This window comes from Pleurodeles waltl, chromosome 1_2, assembly GCF_031143425.1.
Source record: "Pleurodeles waltl isolate 20211129_DDA chromosome 1_2, aPleWal1.hap1.20221129, whole genome shotgun sequence".
Taxonomy (NCBI): Eukaryota; Metazoa; Chordata; class Amphibia; order Caudata; family Salamandridae; genus Pleurodeles; species Pleurodeles waltl.
The window spans coordinates 330455423-330471425 of record NC_090437.1 but is presented as its reverse complement, the minus strand read 5'-3'; the positions used below and the strand labels follow the sequence as shown (position 1 = coordinate 330471425).

The following is a 16003-nucleotide window of genomic DNA, read 5'->3' as shown; positions in this document are numbered from 1 at the left end:
CACCCACAAAACCCCACGCCCCTTTCGAAGCACCAACTTGCCTGTGTTTATGGGGTCCTCCGGCAGCAGCAGCCGCCAGCAGAGCACCGCCAGGCCGTATTGTGGGTTATAATACGGCTGGCGGCGGTCTACTGGCGTGGCGCTGCTGGTGGCAGCAGCCTCACCTTACTGCCTTTTGCCGGCGTGGCCACAGTCGGATTTCCGCCATCCTTCTGGTGGAAATCCAGCTGTGGTCATAATACGGCGGACGGCTGGTAGGCGTTAGGCGGTTTTTACTGCCAGTGACATAATGAGGGCCTGTGTCCCCAAAAATGTTTTGCAAATTACTCATGTGAGACCAAAAACTGCTTCTGATGTTTTTCCCTTCTAGTTGGGAAACGTGAAAGATGATGTAATTTTCTCAAAAATTGACATGAAAGCATTATGTCAGCAGGCTTATCTGCTGATATATGCAGCACACCTCTGTTTCTCAGGTGGTTGTGCAGAGAGTGGAACATTTTGGCATGCGACTGAAAGACCTTCTACTCAGGAAAAACAGAACATAAAGGCAGTGGTAAACTATTAGTTAGAATTTAGTACTAAGGGGGAAATGTCAAAGTACAGTATTGGGATATCTCAAAACCATGATGGATGGTGAGTATTTGAAAATCAGTCCTGGAGGCAAGATAGTTGGAGGCTTTGGTTAAATACAGAAATTAATATTACATTTTTTGGCCACCCATAGAATTGCTCAGAGGTATGAAGATGAGTTCTTAACTTGAATGATCAGGGGGTAATTAGCTACTTTGTTGTTTGAGGACTTTGAGCAGCAAGTAATATGTTCAGGAACACCCCCAGCAATATAATTCAATCCTTTGTAGCAAAGCCAACAGTTAATAACTCTCAAAATAAACTGGTGTGATTACCATTATAATTCAAGACTCAACCATACATAACATTAATTGGAAGGCTGGACAATACATACTATAATGCAGATCTTGTCACCCAATAGCTATAGCCAGTTGTGTTCCTAACATTTACACTTTGTGATTAGAAAAATGTCTCCATGATCTAGTTCTTCATCATCAGACTGTCTCTGCAAGGGCTATGCAGCCATTTTATAGTGTTGTGTATATATTATTCCTAGTAAGTCAGTGCAACAGAAGTAAGTCTCTCTTAGCTTTCTTTCTGTAGATGCCAGGGACTCCTGTGATTGTATCAAATTACTGCTGAGGAAGGTTACATTTGGCCTCAGATATTAAACATGGTCTTGCAACATTTGAGCCTCCATAATCCTTACTTAGGACAATATGAGATTGTTTGAGAAACTGATGCTACAGTATTTGCCATGCTTTTTATCTTTCACACATAAATAGCAACAGTTTTAAAGTTTACCTAGATTTCTCATAAGTCACCCAATACCAGTTGTGGTAATGATGAGGAGCTGTTTATCACGGACACAACATCTGCTTGTGATGCCTGGGGTCACAGCAAAGGTGGTGTAAGCTATATCACAGCTTCAACCCCAAGACCATCAAGGAATGCAAGGTCAAGCTGTTCATGGCCTGTGACGATCATCTGTCTTGATAGCTGTAATACTTAAAATTTGGTCTCATTAAGGCCTACTCGTTAGTTGAAATCCACAAAGGAAAAGAGAATAAAACATAAGAAGAGAAAGCATGGTGATTCTTCACTACCACACTGGTCACTTTGAAAAGACAAAGCCCTGTGGCGATATCTGACCCCTGTGGTGTTACCCTCAGAGCCAGAGTTGGTGAAGTTCCCTCCTCACAAGGAGCCACCATGAGTGGCACCACCAACCACTACCATCCCATGGCCCCTACTGACTCCTGAGCCTTTGATGCCTTTCGTGCCTGAGACCTACCCAAGTTAAGAGCACTGAGGGCTGATCTTACCTTCTTCTTAAAGCCCTTGTTCGAGATGTTCAGGCATGCATTTTCCCCCTTCTGGTGCGCCTTCGGGACCTATTGGGGTTCCATTCAGGTTTATGCCTGGCACTATACATTCCCACTGTTCCTCACTGAGCATCTCTGTGCTGTCTGGAGTCATTCTGATGCTTAGATCCCTCGCTGCTTGACCTCCCCCTGATGCTGGTGATTCCGGTGCAGTTGGGCTGGTTGGCCCTCTCACTAGACAGTGACACAAAGGGAGCTGGGTTGTAGTCTGCATTTCCTCATGGGCCATCTGTGCTAGGAGAGAGGGGAGGAGTGGTCACTCACACCTGAAAGGGCTGTGCCTGCCCTCACAGAATGCAGTCTCCAACTCCCTGGTGTGTGTCTGGGGCCTGGCCTGGGCAAGGCAGGATTTCACAAACAAGAGAGACTTTCCTTTGAAGTAAGCCTACTTCAAAGGGCAAAATGGGTATTAGAAGGGTACCCAAAACCACAGACTTTAGAACACTTCTGGAAACCAAGATGAACTTCTGCCTGGAGAAGAGCTGAAGAGCTGAGGAAGAAGAACTGCCCTGCCTGTGACTGTGCTTTGTGGAGCTATCCTGCAGTTGCTGCTTCAGCCTGTGCTAGAGGACAAAGACTGGACTTTGTGTTGCCTTCCTTCTTGTGAAGAACTCGCCAAGGGCTTGATTTAGAGCTTGCCTCCTGTCGTTTGAAGGCTCCGGGACAGCAAAGACTTCTCTCTGCCAGCACCAGGAGCCTCTGCTGAGACTCCTTTTCTGCCAGGTGGTGCCCATCCATTCCTCGGACCCTGAAAGGAGAAGTTGGCAGCCCAAGAGTGAGAAATCCACGCACCTCCCGCCGTGCAGGGAAAAGATTGAAGTGACTCCGAACTGCGACTGAAAAATCGACTCGCCACCGGCTTTGTGGCTGAAAATCGACGCTCGCCTGCAACGCGACTGGAAGATCGACGCCCGTGGATGGCGAAACGACATGCAGCATCGCTGACAGAGGCTGGTGGGATAGCAACCCGCGCTGCATGGTTTTCAGATCATTGTGCTGCTGGATTTCAGACGCAAACACCGCTGGGCGTGTAAAAACGACGGAAGGCCTGCCGGACCCGAGAGTGCTGACTGGATTGACGCAGCGCTCTCCTGCGAAGAGAGGAAACGACGCATGCCGATCCGACTGAAGGAGAAACTATGCAAGGTCTCGCTCGTGAGTGATATCAACGCATCACAAGCCCTTTTTGACCACACTTGCCCATGCAGGGTTATTTTTGACACACCCAGGTACATTTCCACACTAACAGTGTTAGCGTTGTGCTTAAAACTACATGAAGACTTTTTTTTGCTTTTTAATTGATAACTTGGCTTGTGTATTGTGTTTTGGTCTTGTTTTGTTTAGATAAATATTCTCTATTTTTCTAAACATGTGTTGTGTCATTTTGTAGTGTTTTCATTAAGTTACGGTGTGTGTTGGTATGAATACTTTACACCTAGCACTCTGAAGTTAAGCCTGCTGCTTGTGCCAAGCTACCAAGGGGGTGAGCGGGGGTTAGCTGAGGGTGATTCTCTTTTACCCTGACTAGAGTGAGGGTCCTTGCTTGGACAGGGGGGTAGCCTGACTGCCAACCAAAGACCCTTTTTCTAACACTTTCTAAAACTGGGATGCCTCGGCCAGCTGACACTTCAGGTGCTCAGGTTCCCCTCTCTCACACTTGGAGCTGGTTCCTTACAGCTTTCTATGCTTATCAACAATACCTTTCCCTCCAGCCCATTCTTCCTTCAGACCACCATGTTCAAGGTGCCCTGGAAGCTTTGTGCTTACCTCATAGGTGCACATTGAACATCCCAGTGGCCTGCTGTGCTCCATCCCCTGCCATGTGATACAGTGTACCACAAATCTAGCCGAAAGGCAGCTGTGTACTGTACAGTGTCAAAGGCAAAGACCAAATCAGTAAGTGATTGGAGAAGTAGCTGCACTCTGGAATCCGAAGTACACTGTAAGCATTGTGATGTGGTGTTCTTTAAAGAGAAGCATCTTTGGCTCCTTCCTAATTTAGGGTAGGGTTGGTTCAGTCCTGATGGTTAAAGAGTTTTTGAGCCAGATCCGTAGTGCACAGTTGAAGAAAGTATGTTGTCTTTTTTTTCTTTTTTTATTTCACTTATTTGGCTACAGTCTGAGGGTATCCTGGTTGTGGATGTGCCTGGGACAATCCGAGATAATGAGCTTGCCAGCTGGATAAGCTGAGGTTCTGGTTGTGATGGCTTTGGAAATCATACATCCTTTGAAGACGCTGCAGATGTGCAAGGGGAGCCAGTGAATTTCTTTCAGGATAGCAGTAATGTGACCTTATTTTATCCTGGATGAGACGTGCTGCAGCTTGCAGAACTCCCTTAGCTGTGGCAAGTGCGGAGGCTGTGAGGCCAAGGAGTAGGACCTTGCTGTCCTCCAGAATGAAGAATATAAGAGCTTGAACACAGTTTTGAAGTAAGTTTCTGATGCCATTGTCTGTAACAGGGAGAGCTCATACTAGGCCCTCCTCGTTGTCTTGGCTTTAATGTGACTTGTTATTGGTTGAAAGTTGTGGTTTCAGTCTATCCATGTTCATGTTTTTGAGCTGGGGTTGGACTGCTTTACATGCATGAGACAGTGGGTGTGTGCATGAGTGAATGGTTCAAAGCTGGGGTTTGCTGCAAGTGATTTTTTTCTTGGTAGTGTGTGTGAGCCATAAACTAGAGCCTTTGTTGCGTAGAGTCCCACTGTTGCTGTGGATGAGACTCAAATATGCTAGCCATCCCATACTCCATTCATTGTTTGATTGAAATAGATTAAAGCTCCATTTCCTTTGACTTGGTCAGCTCTAAATAAACCAGTCAAGCACAGACTTACATATCTCTAACAAGGAGATGTTCCATACCTGTACATGTAAAACAATCTTTGCATATATTGCAGGTATGCAGCAATGCATGAGACCCTGCATTAAGTTTTATCAGCATTCAGAAACAACTTTAACATACATCTTAAAGTTCTTTATGCATTTGTCCATTTTATGAACATTTGAACAGCATGGTGTTAACTCTTATAAAGCTGATTTTCTGAAACAGCTTTCCAAAATAGATGCATAGCGGTAAGTCATTGTTCAGGTAGGTATTTTTAATAAATAGGAAAATGAAAGCAAATCTGTAGCCTGTTCTATTGAGCTCCTTTGATGTTGAATATTCCAAGGTAATTAAAATTGCTTGCCTTAATGTGTCATTACTTTCATTTGTTCTTTTTTCCCATTGCCACTTTACTAAGTCTCCCTTTCTCCATGTAGCTGAAATCAGAGGCTATTCAATCCTCCCAGTTCCAAAGCAAGCTCAACGAAGTGATCCGGACTGTAACGCAGGTGAGACTTGATATGATTTTTTACTTTGTTTATCCTGGACTCGAACCTGGACAAATGTTTGCATGCTTAACATACCCAGCCATTAGGATAATGGTCCTCAGAGTGTTAACTCTATAAAGAGAAGAAGTACTGTTGTTCTTTTTCTGATCAGGCATTTTGTGTTTGTTTGAAGCTGCTCTTGAGAAGCATGTTGGGCATACTATCCTCTGACAGGCTCCGTGTCTCAGCAGATTTCCTATCGCACGTTATTTGACTGTTGTAGAAGGCTTGATGTGGGATCACTACCATTTAGAGAGACCTGGGAATCACTTCCGTGCATGGTTCTTGCCCGACTTTGCTGCCTAGCAGTTGCTCTCGCTCCCTGGCTGTTCCCCACGTGGGGAACAAGCTGGGCTTCTCCTCCTGAACAGCATACCCAATTGGAGATCCAGGCTTACTTCCTACCTCTCTAACCAGCCAGGCTTTTAGGTCTTAGGTAGGACTTCATCTCCTCCAGAAGAAATTGCAGATCTTAGTTGATATCCTTTCACCTCTGGAAGACTGGCTATCATGCAGGCACCAGCCTTGGTCACACAGTAGTGCTCTGAGTACTCTGCATTGCACTCCCATTGTTGGTCATGAAAAGCTTAAAATTGGACGAAATTGGTGAGGTTTGGATCCCACGTTCATGCACAGTTTCCAGAAAGAGGATGTGGATCCACAGTCTAAGGTTTGAGAACTAGTTTTGATTGGTTCTCATTCAAACATACTTTTCTGGCTGCTCCTCAGACACAGCCTTTGTGCAAGGTAGTACCTCTCATAACAGGTATCAATGGTCCTGGCTCCAAGCAGAAGTTTTCAAAACAAGAGCACAATTAATTTTGTGATCTCTGCCCCTGACTGTGTTCAGTCTTCCGGAAGCTGTAATTGTGGATGAACAAAAGGATAGGCTGGGACTTGAAATTTCCTTACCTTCGACAACAAAAAACACAGTGCCACCGAACCCCTGCCATGTACCATATGGCAGCACTAAGGAAGGAAGAACTTATCCGGCCCTTTTGCTAACAAAGCCCTCATTGTATTTCTAAGAGATGCCTTACCTCCATTCTCCTTCACTGTAGTAACTGTGTCTTCACCCTCAAGCCACCAGAGTGCTGTCCGTACTTTTATACTGTCTGGGGCAGCTGTGTCCACAATCCATCATGTGCATTGCTAAACAAATGGCATCTAAAATGGATCCAACAGGCCATGTGACTCAGTCTAACATCTCACACAGAGCCCCACTACCATGCATGTAGCACACATTTACTACACATTTATGCATTCAACATGCACACAGAAGGTTACAGATAGGATCTTGTGTACACAATGCAGCAGAACTGTATCTGAGAATGGTCAGTAGACCAGGTTTTCTGTGACACACACAGAAGGGTTTGGTCACACTAATGATTGACAAAAACTCAGTATGCTGCCCTCCCCGCTCTGTGTTTTTTTTCCCAGTATATGGACAGTAGTCCTATTCCAGCGGTGAGGGCATGCTTTGTGTTCCCTTCCACGTCACAGAAAAGGTTTTCTCAGTTCAACTCTTAAGCAAGTATTCTGATCACTCCCCATTCCATATGTCATGATTTCTCCAGAATCACCTGCTCCCACGCAGATATCATTTTTCAGCTTCCACTCCCAAGCAGGTATCATTTATCAGCTCCCACCCAGGTCACCTTTTCTCTCTAGGATTTCCCTCCAAATCCATTTTCAGCCTTCTCCTCCACTATCCTGCCCCTTGCCTAAGTATTCACACCCTCCTCCATTTCTGTATCCTCCTTCGGCTGGGCTCCCACTGCAGGCACATAGTACCCTTTTCATCATTTTGCCTTTCCAGCTTCCCCTTCTTCCTCTGGTAACTGTACTCACATCTTCAGTGATTTTTCCCACCCACACGTGAAAGTATTTCCCCAGATTATTCTTAAGTAAATTATTATCTCAACCTCAAAGTCCACTCCCCTTATGCTGCAGTCAAATCGGTTCTTCTTCCACCTTCAAGGCGAGTTTTACCTATAGGGCTCCACAGCTGCAACAGTGGCTAGCCTGCCTGAGAGTTACATCCAGATCTGTGTACTGCATCTCTGTTAATCAGTTATGAAGATGGGTGGTGCTGTTACGTATCCAAGATTCATGGTTGCTATATGCCTTACGCATTCTGTGCACAGTGAGAAGTGGCTGGGTGGGTGTTGGGAGTACTGAGTGAGGGCGATTCAGCTACTGTGTTGTAGGCAGTCAGCACAGACACAAGAGGGATTCCATCCTCACCTAGGGTGTGCATAGTTATGTGAGGTTGGTGTCCTCCCTCCACCTGCATAATAATAAGGGCTGTATATTGGTGTTTCAAGGGCTGGAGTCCTGATTTTAGTCATTCCACTCATGCAGTGCTCCACCACTACTTCTACTACAAACTGTAAAACAGCAATTAGATTGAATAGGCCACTTGAAGGCAATCCTGCATTCTTGTTAACAGTTAGTAGCCTCCTGCCCCCTCAACCCTGCTGCTTTGTTGACTTCAGCTTCATCACTATTCAACTTCCCCAGGGGCACCATCGACCAACTAAATGGAAAAAATAATTTTCTTAAGTTACTTTCTCAACAATATGACTTGCACTCTGGGCTCATGATGCCTGCCTGCTTTTGCCATTGATTCTAGTACAGAAGGTGGACAGGATCTTTGAAGGGCTGTGTATAAGGTGTGTTTTAACCCTTCTAACATTCAGGTAGTTTTACAACCTGCCCATGATATTAGTACTCTAGATTTCATTTGTCCAACCAAAAGTCAAATCCAAAGATGGTACAAACATAATCTGAGGCTTCAAAGGTTTATGCATGTTACCATCTTTACATTTTATTTTAAATTCCTCCACAAAAACATGTATCAAAACCAGCAATATTTAGCTCTTTATTTTGGACTAAAACAGCAGTGACCCTTACCACAACATTCCCATCAGTTAGTGAGGCATAAGAGATTTAAGTATTGTAGCTGCTTCCAGGCATCCAGTCCGACCATGACTTATACTAAGAGATGGTTTCCTAATTAAATTACTTAAAGGATGCTATATTACCCCAGCATTCACATTCCCAGTTTCCTCAATATCACAGAAAAAATTACCTCGTGCTTCCTGAAACCAAAAGTAGGTGACAGGTTCTTTACATGCACTCCTCATGCATTTTTTGCAAACAAAACATTTCAAACTGCATGTGGAGGGAGACATCTGTCCTAAATAAGATATTTGTTGGTGCTCAGAAATTCCACCTATAGTAGAAGTTTGACAAAATCAAAGTGTCTGGCAATCACTGCTAGAAGTAAGACGATGCACAACCTTTAATCTTTCACCTCTTAGTCCCAAGACATTCTGGAAAGCTAAATCTCCTATTGGGTAGAATGTTAAATATTACCAGTGACATGAGGTTTACTGAGGGAGATGGGATAGTCTGTATTTTGACCAGAACTATTTTATTATTGGCGTTTATATCCAAAGCATATTCATGGATTTCACATCTACTGGATGTTTTAAATCATCGCATAATTTTAACTTTTCAGAAACATGTATAAACTGGATTATATGCTGTTAAGGAGTATGTTTAAAGAAATCGGGTATACATCCACCATTATGAATCTGCATGCCATCATTATTGCAAGTTTGCTTGAGTTTTTTTTTAGTAGGTAGCATAACCAGTACCACCATCAAGCTTGTAAGTCTTCTACTTTTAGAATGGCTGAGATTTATTGCACTTCAGTGTACACAAACAGTAATTCTTTAAGTCATAGACAATCGGTTTTGTTGTTCAAGATGTTGCCCGTTAGTAAGTTTTTACATAATTTACCCCCACAGATCATCACATTCTCTGGGGTGATTGGTCTTCAAACTAATGCTGCCTGGCTTCTAGGACACCTTCACCTTGCTAGCTTCTCCTCAATCCAAAGTAGAGCATCTGGTAAGATTGTTTTATTATTTAATGCTTTTATTGAACCGTTTACTTTCCATTTAAACATTCAACTTATCAGCAGTTCTGTTATTGCTCAGTATGGAAAATGTACATTTCTGATAGTCTCCTCACCATAGATTCCTCGACTTTTGAATATTCCCTATGTGTCAGACTGGATCCGGAAACTTTCAAGCCACACATTTGAATTCTTCACATTGACTCTGTTCCTCTCTGGAAATAACATGTGGTTCCCCATATAGGTGCGACTCCTGCACGCTGACATCAGGTCCTTTCTTTTTCCGCAACCAGACCCAGCGCTACTTATTGTCTGCTTGAGCTAATTTTTCTACCTAACCTTTACAGTGTGCAAGGGAAAAGTCACCTCCGATTATGACAGGATTTAAATAGTGTAAGGAAGGGTGCAATTAGATGTTTATTACAGACCCTCAAAGGGTTTCCCTGTGCTGCCTGAGTTCAAGTCACAGTACTAAGGTCTGCAGCAAGTGTGCATTGATGTTCCCAAGGCCATACGAGACCGCGAGTTGAAGCTATACATTGCCTAACACGGGAAGACTTGTCGTCAGGATCTGCCCAAGTCCAATGATCGGTCTTGGTCCAGTTCCCAGTCTGGAAGTGGCAGGAGCCGATCCCGAGGACGCTAGTGCTTCAAATATTTTGATAAGTTGGTGAAAAAATATAAAAATCCAAGCTGGATTCAGCCCCTTCCCGCCACTCTTCTCCATCTCAGAAGGAGTGAGGGCATCTTCATGCTGCTCGATCTCTCTCCAAATTCAATTGTGTCAGAGTCCATCCCTGAACTTGTGCTAGCACAGCCCGGGTTTTCGGGCCTGTCTGCGATACCAAGGCAAATCCAAGAGTTCCGTGAGACCATGCTCTGACTTTTCAGATCCCTTCGGACTAACACTGGCCCCAGGGAGCTAATATTCCTTCCCCTCGGAATACCGCTAGCCAGTTTCCCCTCGGACCCATTTGGACCCTCTAAACATGTCACTTGGCCTTCTTCAGTGCCTATGCCAATTTTGCCTCCGGGTCCATGACCCACGCCAGTTCCTAGACTGTCAGCGGCGAATGAATGACTCCATCAGTTCTGTAGGATGAGATGCTCAATGTGTCCTTCGACTCAAATACTCCCTAGTATACTAAAAGATCTTTGTCCTTTACTGACCCAGGCCATTTAGGATGGCCGTGACACTGCCAAATTTACAATCCACTGTGAAACGGACACCAGGGATTAATTGGGTGAGCAATGTCACTAGTGTTGCCATTCATCACCTTGCCTGAGTGCAGTCAACAGGCTTTTCAGGCGATGGCCAATCGTCCCTTATGGGCATGTCCTTTGATGTGATGTGTATTTTGGGGACAAGGCAGAGTCTGCCCCTGAGAGATTCAAAGAGAACAAAGCCACAGTGTGCCCCTTGGGCCTGTCCACTTCCCCACGCAAACCACATCAGTCTTTTCGCTCTTTTTGTGGCTTTGACAGAGCTACCCTTTACAGAAAGCTGCTTCACTCTCAGTAAGGTACTCAGCCTTTTCGCTGCAGATGCCCTGCCGTCCCAGTGGTCAGGGACACTGTGCAAGTCATCCACTGCCCCACCCCCTGCGACCCTACCTGCCAAGCCTTTTCAACATGTTCTTAGAGGAGCCTGACAAAGGACCATCTGTCTCTTTTTACAGCAAGAAGTGCAGGCCTTTTTGGCCAAAGAGGCTATAGAGAGAGAGCTGGCATCAGAAGTAGGTTGTGGTTGCTTCTCTTGGTACTTCCTGGTATGGTAGTCTCTGTCCTGTTTCCGACCTAGGCCCTTTCAGCACTTTCCTACAGAAGGACAATTCCAAGATGCTTCACTAATTCAGGTCTTATCTGCCTCTACTCTGAAGACTGGATGGTGGCATTAAATCTACAGGACATGTATGTCCATATACCTGTCCTGCAGACCCACAGGTGCTACCTGTGGTTCATGGTGGAACAGGAGCATTTCCATTTTGCTGAATCCCCCCCTCTCAGTTTCACCAGTTTCCCTTGGGTGTTCACGAAAGGGATGGTGGTGGTGGCAGCACATCTTCAGTAGTCATAAGTCCCAGTCTTTCCCTACCTCGAAGATTGACTGTTGGCGGACTTTCCCCAGACAGTTGTCAACCATCTTAAGACTATGCTGAACTTCCTGTCATCTTTAGAGTTCACTATTAATGTGCCAAAGTCATGCCAGGCTCTGTCTCAAACCCTCCCCTTCATCTGAGCCATCCTGGACTCGGTATGGTGCCATTCCAGCGGAAAGGCGATTCCAAGACATCTGCCCTGAATTACAGTGAGGTTGACCTCTATGCTGCTGGGACTGATTCCCTCCTGCATCCTGCTGGTCAAGCACACCAGGTGGCATATGCGGGCTCTGCAGTGGAATTTAAAGTCTCAGTGGGCCAAACATCAAGGAGACCTCTCTAACCACGTCCAGGTTTCAGAGGAGACTGCAAAAGATCTGCAGTGGTAGTTGTTGGACCCTGGTTGGGTCAGCAAAAGATCCCTTTCACACCCCACCCAGGGCTTACAATGGCAATCAATGTGTCACTTCTAGGCTGGGGCATTGACATGAGAGAGGTGGAAATCAGAGGTCTCTGGTCTCCCGCGGAGTCCTGGCTCCATGTAATTTTCTGGAGCTGAGTGGGTAATTTTGGCATTTTAAGCCAGCTTTCTATTCATCATAGGGATGCTGGTACAGGTTCTTACAGACATCACCACCACCATGTGGTATTGCAGCAGGCGGGGCAGAGTGTCGCCCTACATCCTGGGCCAGGAGGCACTATGCCTCTAGAAATGGCTGGAACTTTGAGGGATTTTCCTGGTGGTGAACCACCTGGTAAGATCTTTGAATGCCAGGCGGACAAGGTCAGCTGTCGATGCCTAGCGGATCATTAGTGGCAGTTGCACCTGAGGTTGATAAACGGTCTCTTCTGCGAATGGGAAAAACCTTGGCTTGATCTATTTACCACCGCCGAGAACGTGCCATGTCAGCAGTTTTACTCATTGGAGTTTCTAAACGTTTCTTGCTCTGAGATGCTTGTGCACACGGAGGAACTCAGGACTTCTGTACGCATTTCTGCTGATACCTCTTCTGCTCTGAGCTCTGAAGATGATCAGGGTACACTGGGCCCAAGTCATCCTCGTGGCTCCAGATTGGGCACAGAGTGGTATCAAGAGCGCATGTCTTGAGCATCTGGTCTCTAATCAGGTTGTCCTCCAAGGAGGATCTGCTGTCAAACCCACAGAGGAATGTTCTGCACCCGTATCTTCACAATCTCCACCTCCATGGTTTTGCAATTCTTTGCTAGTCTTTGCTTGTAAAGGATACCTTTCCGCTCTTTCTGCTTTTCTATGGTTGCTGCACCAGTCATCATTAATTAAATCATCAGTTTTGATAAATTTTTTAAAGGTCTGTAACATCTGTTTCCTCCCTCTCCTCACATATTTGATGTGTCCTCCGTTTGAGCCACTTTATAGCTGTTCTTTGCAGTTTCTCATCCTTGAGACAGTGTTCCTTATTGCCATCACATCAGTTGCTCCATGTGATTGAGCTTCAGGGTCTCTGTGTTAACCCAACGTACACCACCGTCAACCCAGGCTAACTGGTTTTGCAGACACAAGCATCCATTTTGCCAAAAGTTGTGATGACATTCCATGGCAGTCAAAGCATCACTCTTCTGGAATTCTTTGCTCTGCCTCGTTCCTCAAAAGAGGAGGAGACTCTGTCTTGTGGAGCACTGAGCTTTTACATTAGTTGTACCAGAAAACACCAGATGGACGTTCATTTTTTTGTGGGGTTTGCAAGAGCGAAAAAGGCAGGGTCATGCAGAAGCAGACCTTCTCCCACTGGATCATGCTCTGCATCTAAATCTAGTACGCATTTGCCAAAAAAGCCCCCTCAAGATGAACTCATTCCATCAGAGCCAAAGCTGCCACCACTGCATACCGTGCAGAGTTTATGTCCTGGACATTAGATAGGTGGCTACTTGGGCATCATTCCATATGTTGCAAAGCACTACTGTCTGGACAACAAGGTTTGCAGAGAAGGGCATTTTACCTGCTTGGTCCTGTAGGATATTTTAGTTTGAGCCAGTTCACAGGCCCACATTCCTAATGGGTACTGCTATGGTATCTATTCAAAAGGTGAGGAATCTGTGGTAATAAATCTCTGTCAGAAGAACAAGTTACTTACCTTTGGTAATGCTCTTTCTGTTGGAGACTCTATATAACTGCAAATTCCTCACCACCTCCTCACATCCTCCCTGTTAAGTTAATTGGACTCTATTTACTGATAACATCCCGAGTCTAGGACTCTGCAGACTGGTTAGAGCCAATTTGTTGTTGGTACTGTGCGGCTGGGGGAGCAGACAGCCTGAAAAGCAACTGGCATCAGCGCAGTAGTGGTATCAGTATTGATCTGCATGCCATTTCCGGCATGGAACAGTGTCAGTGCTGAGCCTCATGCGGCCACCTGATCCAATCTGACACCTTGGTAATGCTCAAAAAAGATGAGGAATCTGCGGTTAGATAGAGTGTACTAAAAAGAACATTAAAAAAGGAAAGTAGCTTGTTCTTCCATCACATACTCTCTTAAATGATTACCATCTCTTGACCCTTTTAACATTGTGATGGCTTTATCATTTGTAGTTTTCTTTAGTTAAAAAAGACTTAAATGGGCATCATGAAGGTAACAGGCAACAGTCTCAAAACAGCAGATAAGGGGGATGTAAACATTTCACATTTTACAGGGTACGATATGGAGAGTAGCGATGAAGTAAATAAAGAAAATTTGTGTTTCTAAAATAACTTTTTTTATAAAGTGGAAGTGCATCAACTGTAGCCAAGTGAGGCGAGCCAAATGACATATCATTGGGCATGTGGTTAAAGGGGATATCTGGTGAAAGATGTCACCGTAGATCCTAAGGGGACATCATCATGGGACCATTTTGCAGTGGCTGTTGCTTATTGGTAGGGATGCATGATTAGTTATGGAGAAGTGTATTTTTCGTTACACTGAAGGTTTTAATGGGATACAGGTAACCGCTCTCTCTCTTTTAACTGCTTATTATGTAGATATCTAGAGCTCGAGGGGAACGATCAGATTTCCCAGAATGCAGCCTGAGAAAGATAGTGTGAGATGCTTCTTGCAATCTGGTAGCTCCAGAATAAGTATCTCAGAGCTTCACAATGGTTTCCGGCTATAACACGATCAAAGCACCTGCTGCTTCAGTCAATATTTTCAGTAGCATACATGACATAATTGAGGGTACCAAGAAGTCATTTAGATATCATGATTTTCTAATGTTGACACCAGGGAATCTTCCATTATCTCAGAGTCCTGCTTGTGCATGTAGCTTTTCATACATATGGAAGCTTGAGTTGGGATTGAACATATTTAGCCATCTTGTTCAAATGTTGATGGAGTTTAAACCTCTGTCAAAGATAAGTTATAGGGTAACATGTTTGATTTAAGAGTGGTGGAGCAATGTAGCCACAATGAACATAGACATTAGAAGGGGGCTATATTGAAACTCACTATTGAATATGTTTTCCCACAGTCAGGTTGAGATCTCAAATATCACTTACTTGGGAAACGTCAAGTTAGAGCTTAATAATGTAAGCTTTTTGGTGATAGGAAAAGCTTGATTCATTAAGTAGGTCAGCAGTGAGTTTAAGATGAATAATACATTTCTGAGGGGCAATGATGGAGTTTTAGGGTAGAACATTGTGGAGTGGGGCTGGATGAAAGAAAAGGAATCTACATTCTTTACCCTTTGAGTTTGATTGGCCAGGTAGGATGACAGATAATGGACTACTTGACTTCAGTACCAATAAGGTGATTAGAGAATCAAACATTACCTCATGATGAATAGTATCAAAAACTGCAGACAGGGCATGGCCATGTGCTGATGCACTGAGGAGCGACGATACAAAGCTTCTGCCGGAGTCATCCCATCCGATAGTATCCTGACCTTAAGAACGGACCGGGGGTATCGCTTAAGGTAGGTCATGATGTACTGTCCTCTCCCCACTGCTGCAGACCAGATTGGGAGCCTCCCTCCTAAGGGCGATTGAGAAAATCCGACTTGGCCGATTTGGGTCGCATGACAAGCAAAATGGCAGCGAGGGGTGCCCAGTAGTCCCTGTCTGAGGTCTGCACCTCCTTGCACCAAGCATCTACCCAATCCAGCAGCAGGGATTGGGCTGCCTCCCGGGCTGCATTTCGGAAGAGCGGCATAGGCCCACTTGGATCTCCAGGATCGTAGGTGACACTGGACAGTACTCGGAGCTATGGCAAGGCAGCAGATGGCGAGGTGTGGATGTGGGGACCACCAGGAGTTCTTCCCCTGGAATTGTCATCATAGGACGAAGTCACCCCCGTAGAGCATAGCTGGGTGTGAGGAAGCCTCTCCCCACTGCTGAGAGGTGGGCGCAAACCTGATCAACGGAGTGCAGACTTGAACCCTTGGGAACGACCTGTAGGCTTATAGAAAGTGTTCCCGGGAACCATGAGTGACTGACGGATGAGGCAGAAAGTGCTTCGTGTTGTTGGCTGTGCGCTGGGCAGAGCTGGCAGCCTCAAAGGAAACGACTGCATCTAGTACTGGCGCACCAATTTCTAGAGATTGGTCAAATATCACAGGAGCGGCCCGCAGGGCTGAGACCTAACTGACAGTGCCTTGCGAGTGGGCCCCCTCATTTTCCTGTTTATTGACCTGGCTTCTCCCTGGG

General features: G+C 45.2%; 1 protein-coding gene across 1 annotated transcript in view; it reads left to right on the top strand.

Moving 5' to 3' along the window:
• Nucleotides 1–16003, top strand: part of FOCAD (focadhesin) — a 1081710-nt gene that overhangs the window by 799059 nt on the left and 266648 nt on the right. Inside the window, exons 33-34 of the mRNA XM_069239095.1 lie at nucleotides 5215–5286; nucleotides 9144–9246. Of these exons, the coding sequence (XP_069095196.1) occupies nucleotides 5215–5286; nucleotides 9144–9246 (175 nt within the window). The remainder of the gene's footprint in view (nucleotides 1–5214; nucleotides 5287–9143; nucleotides 9247–16003) is intronic.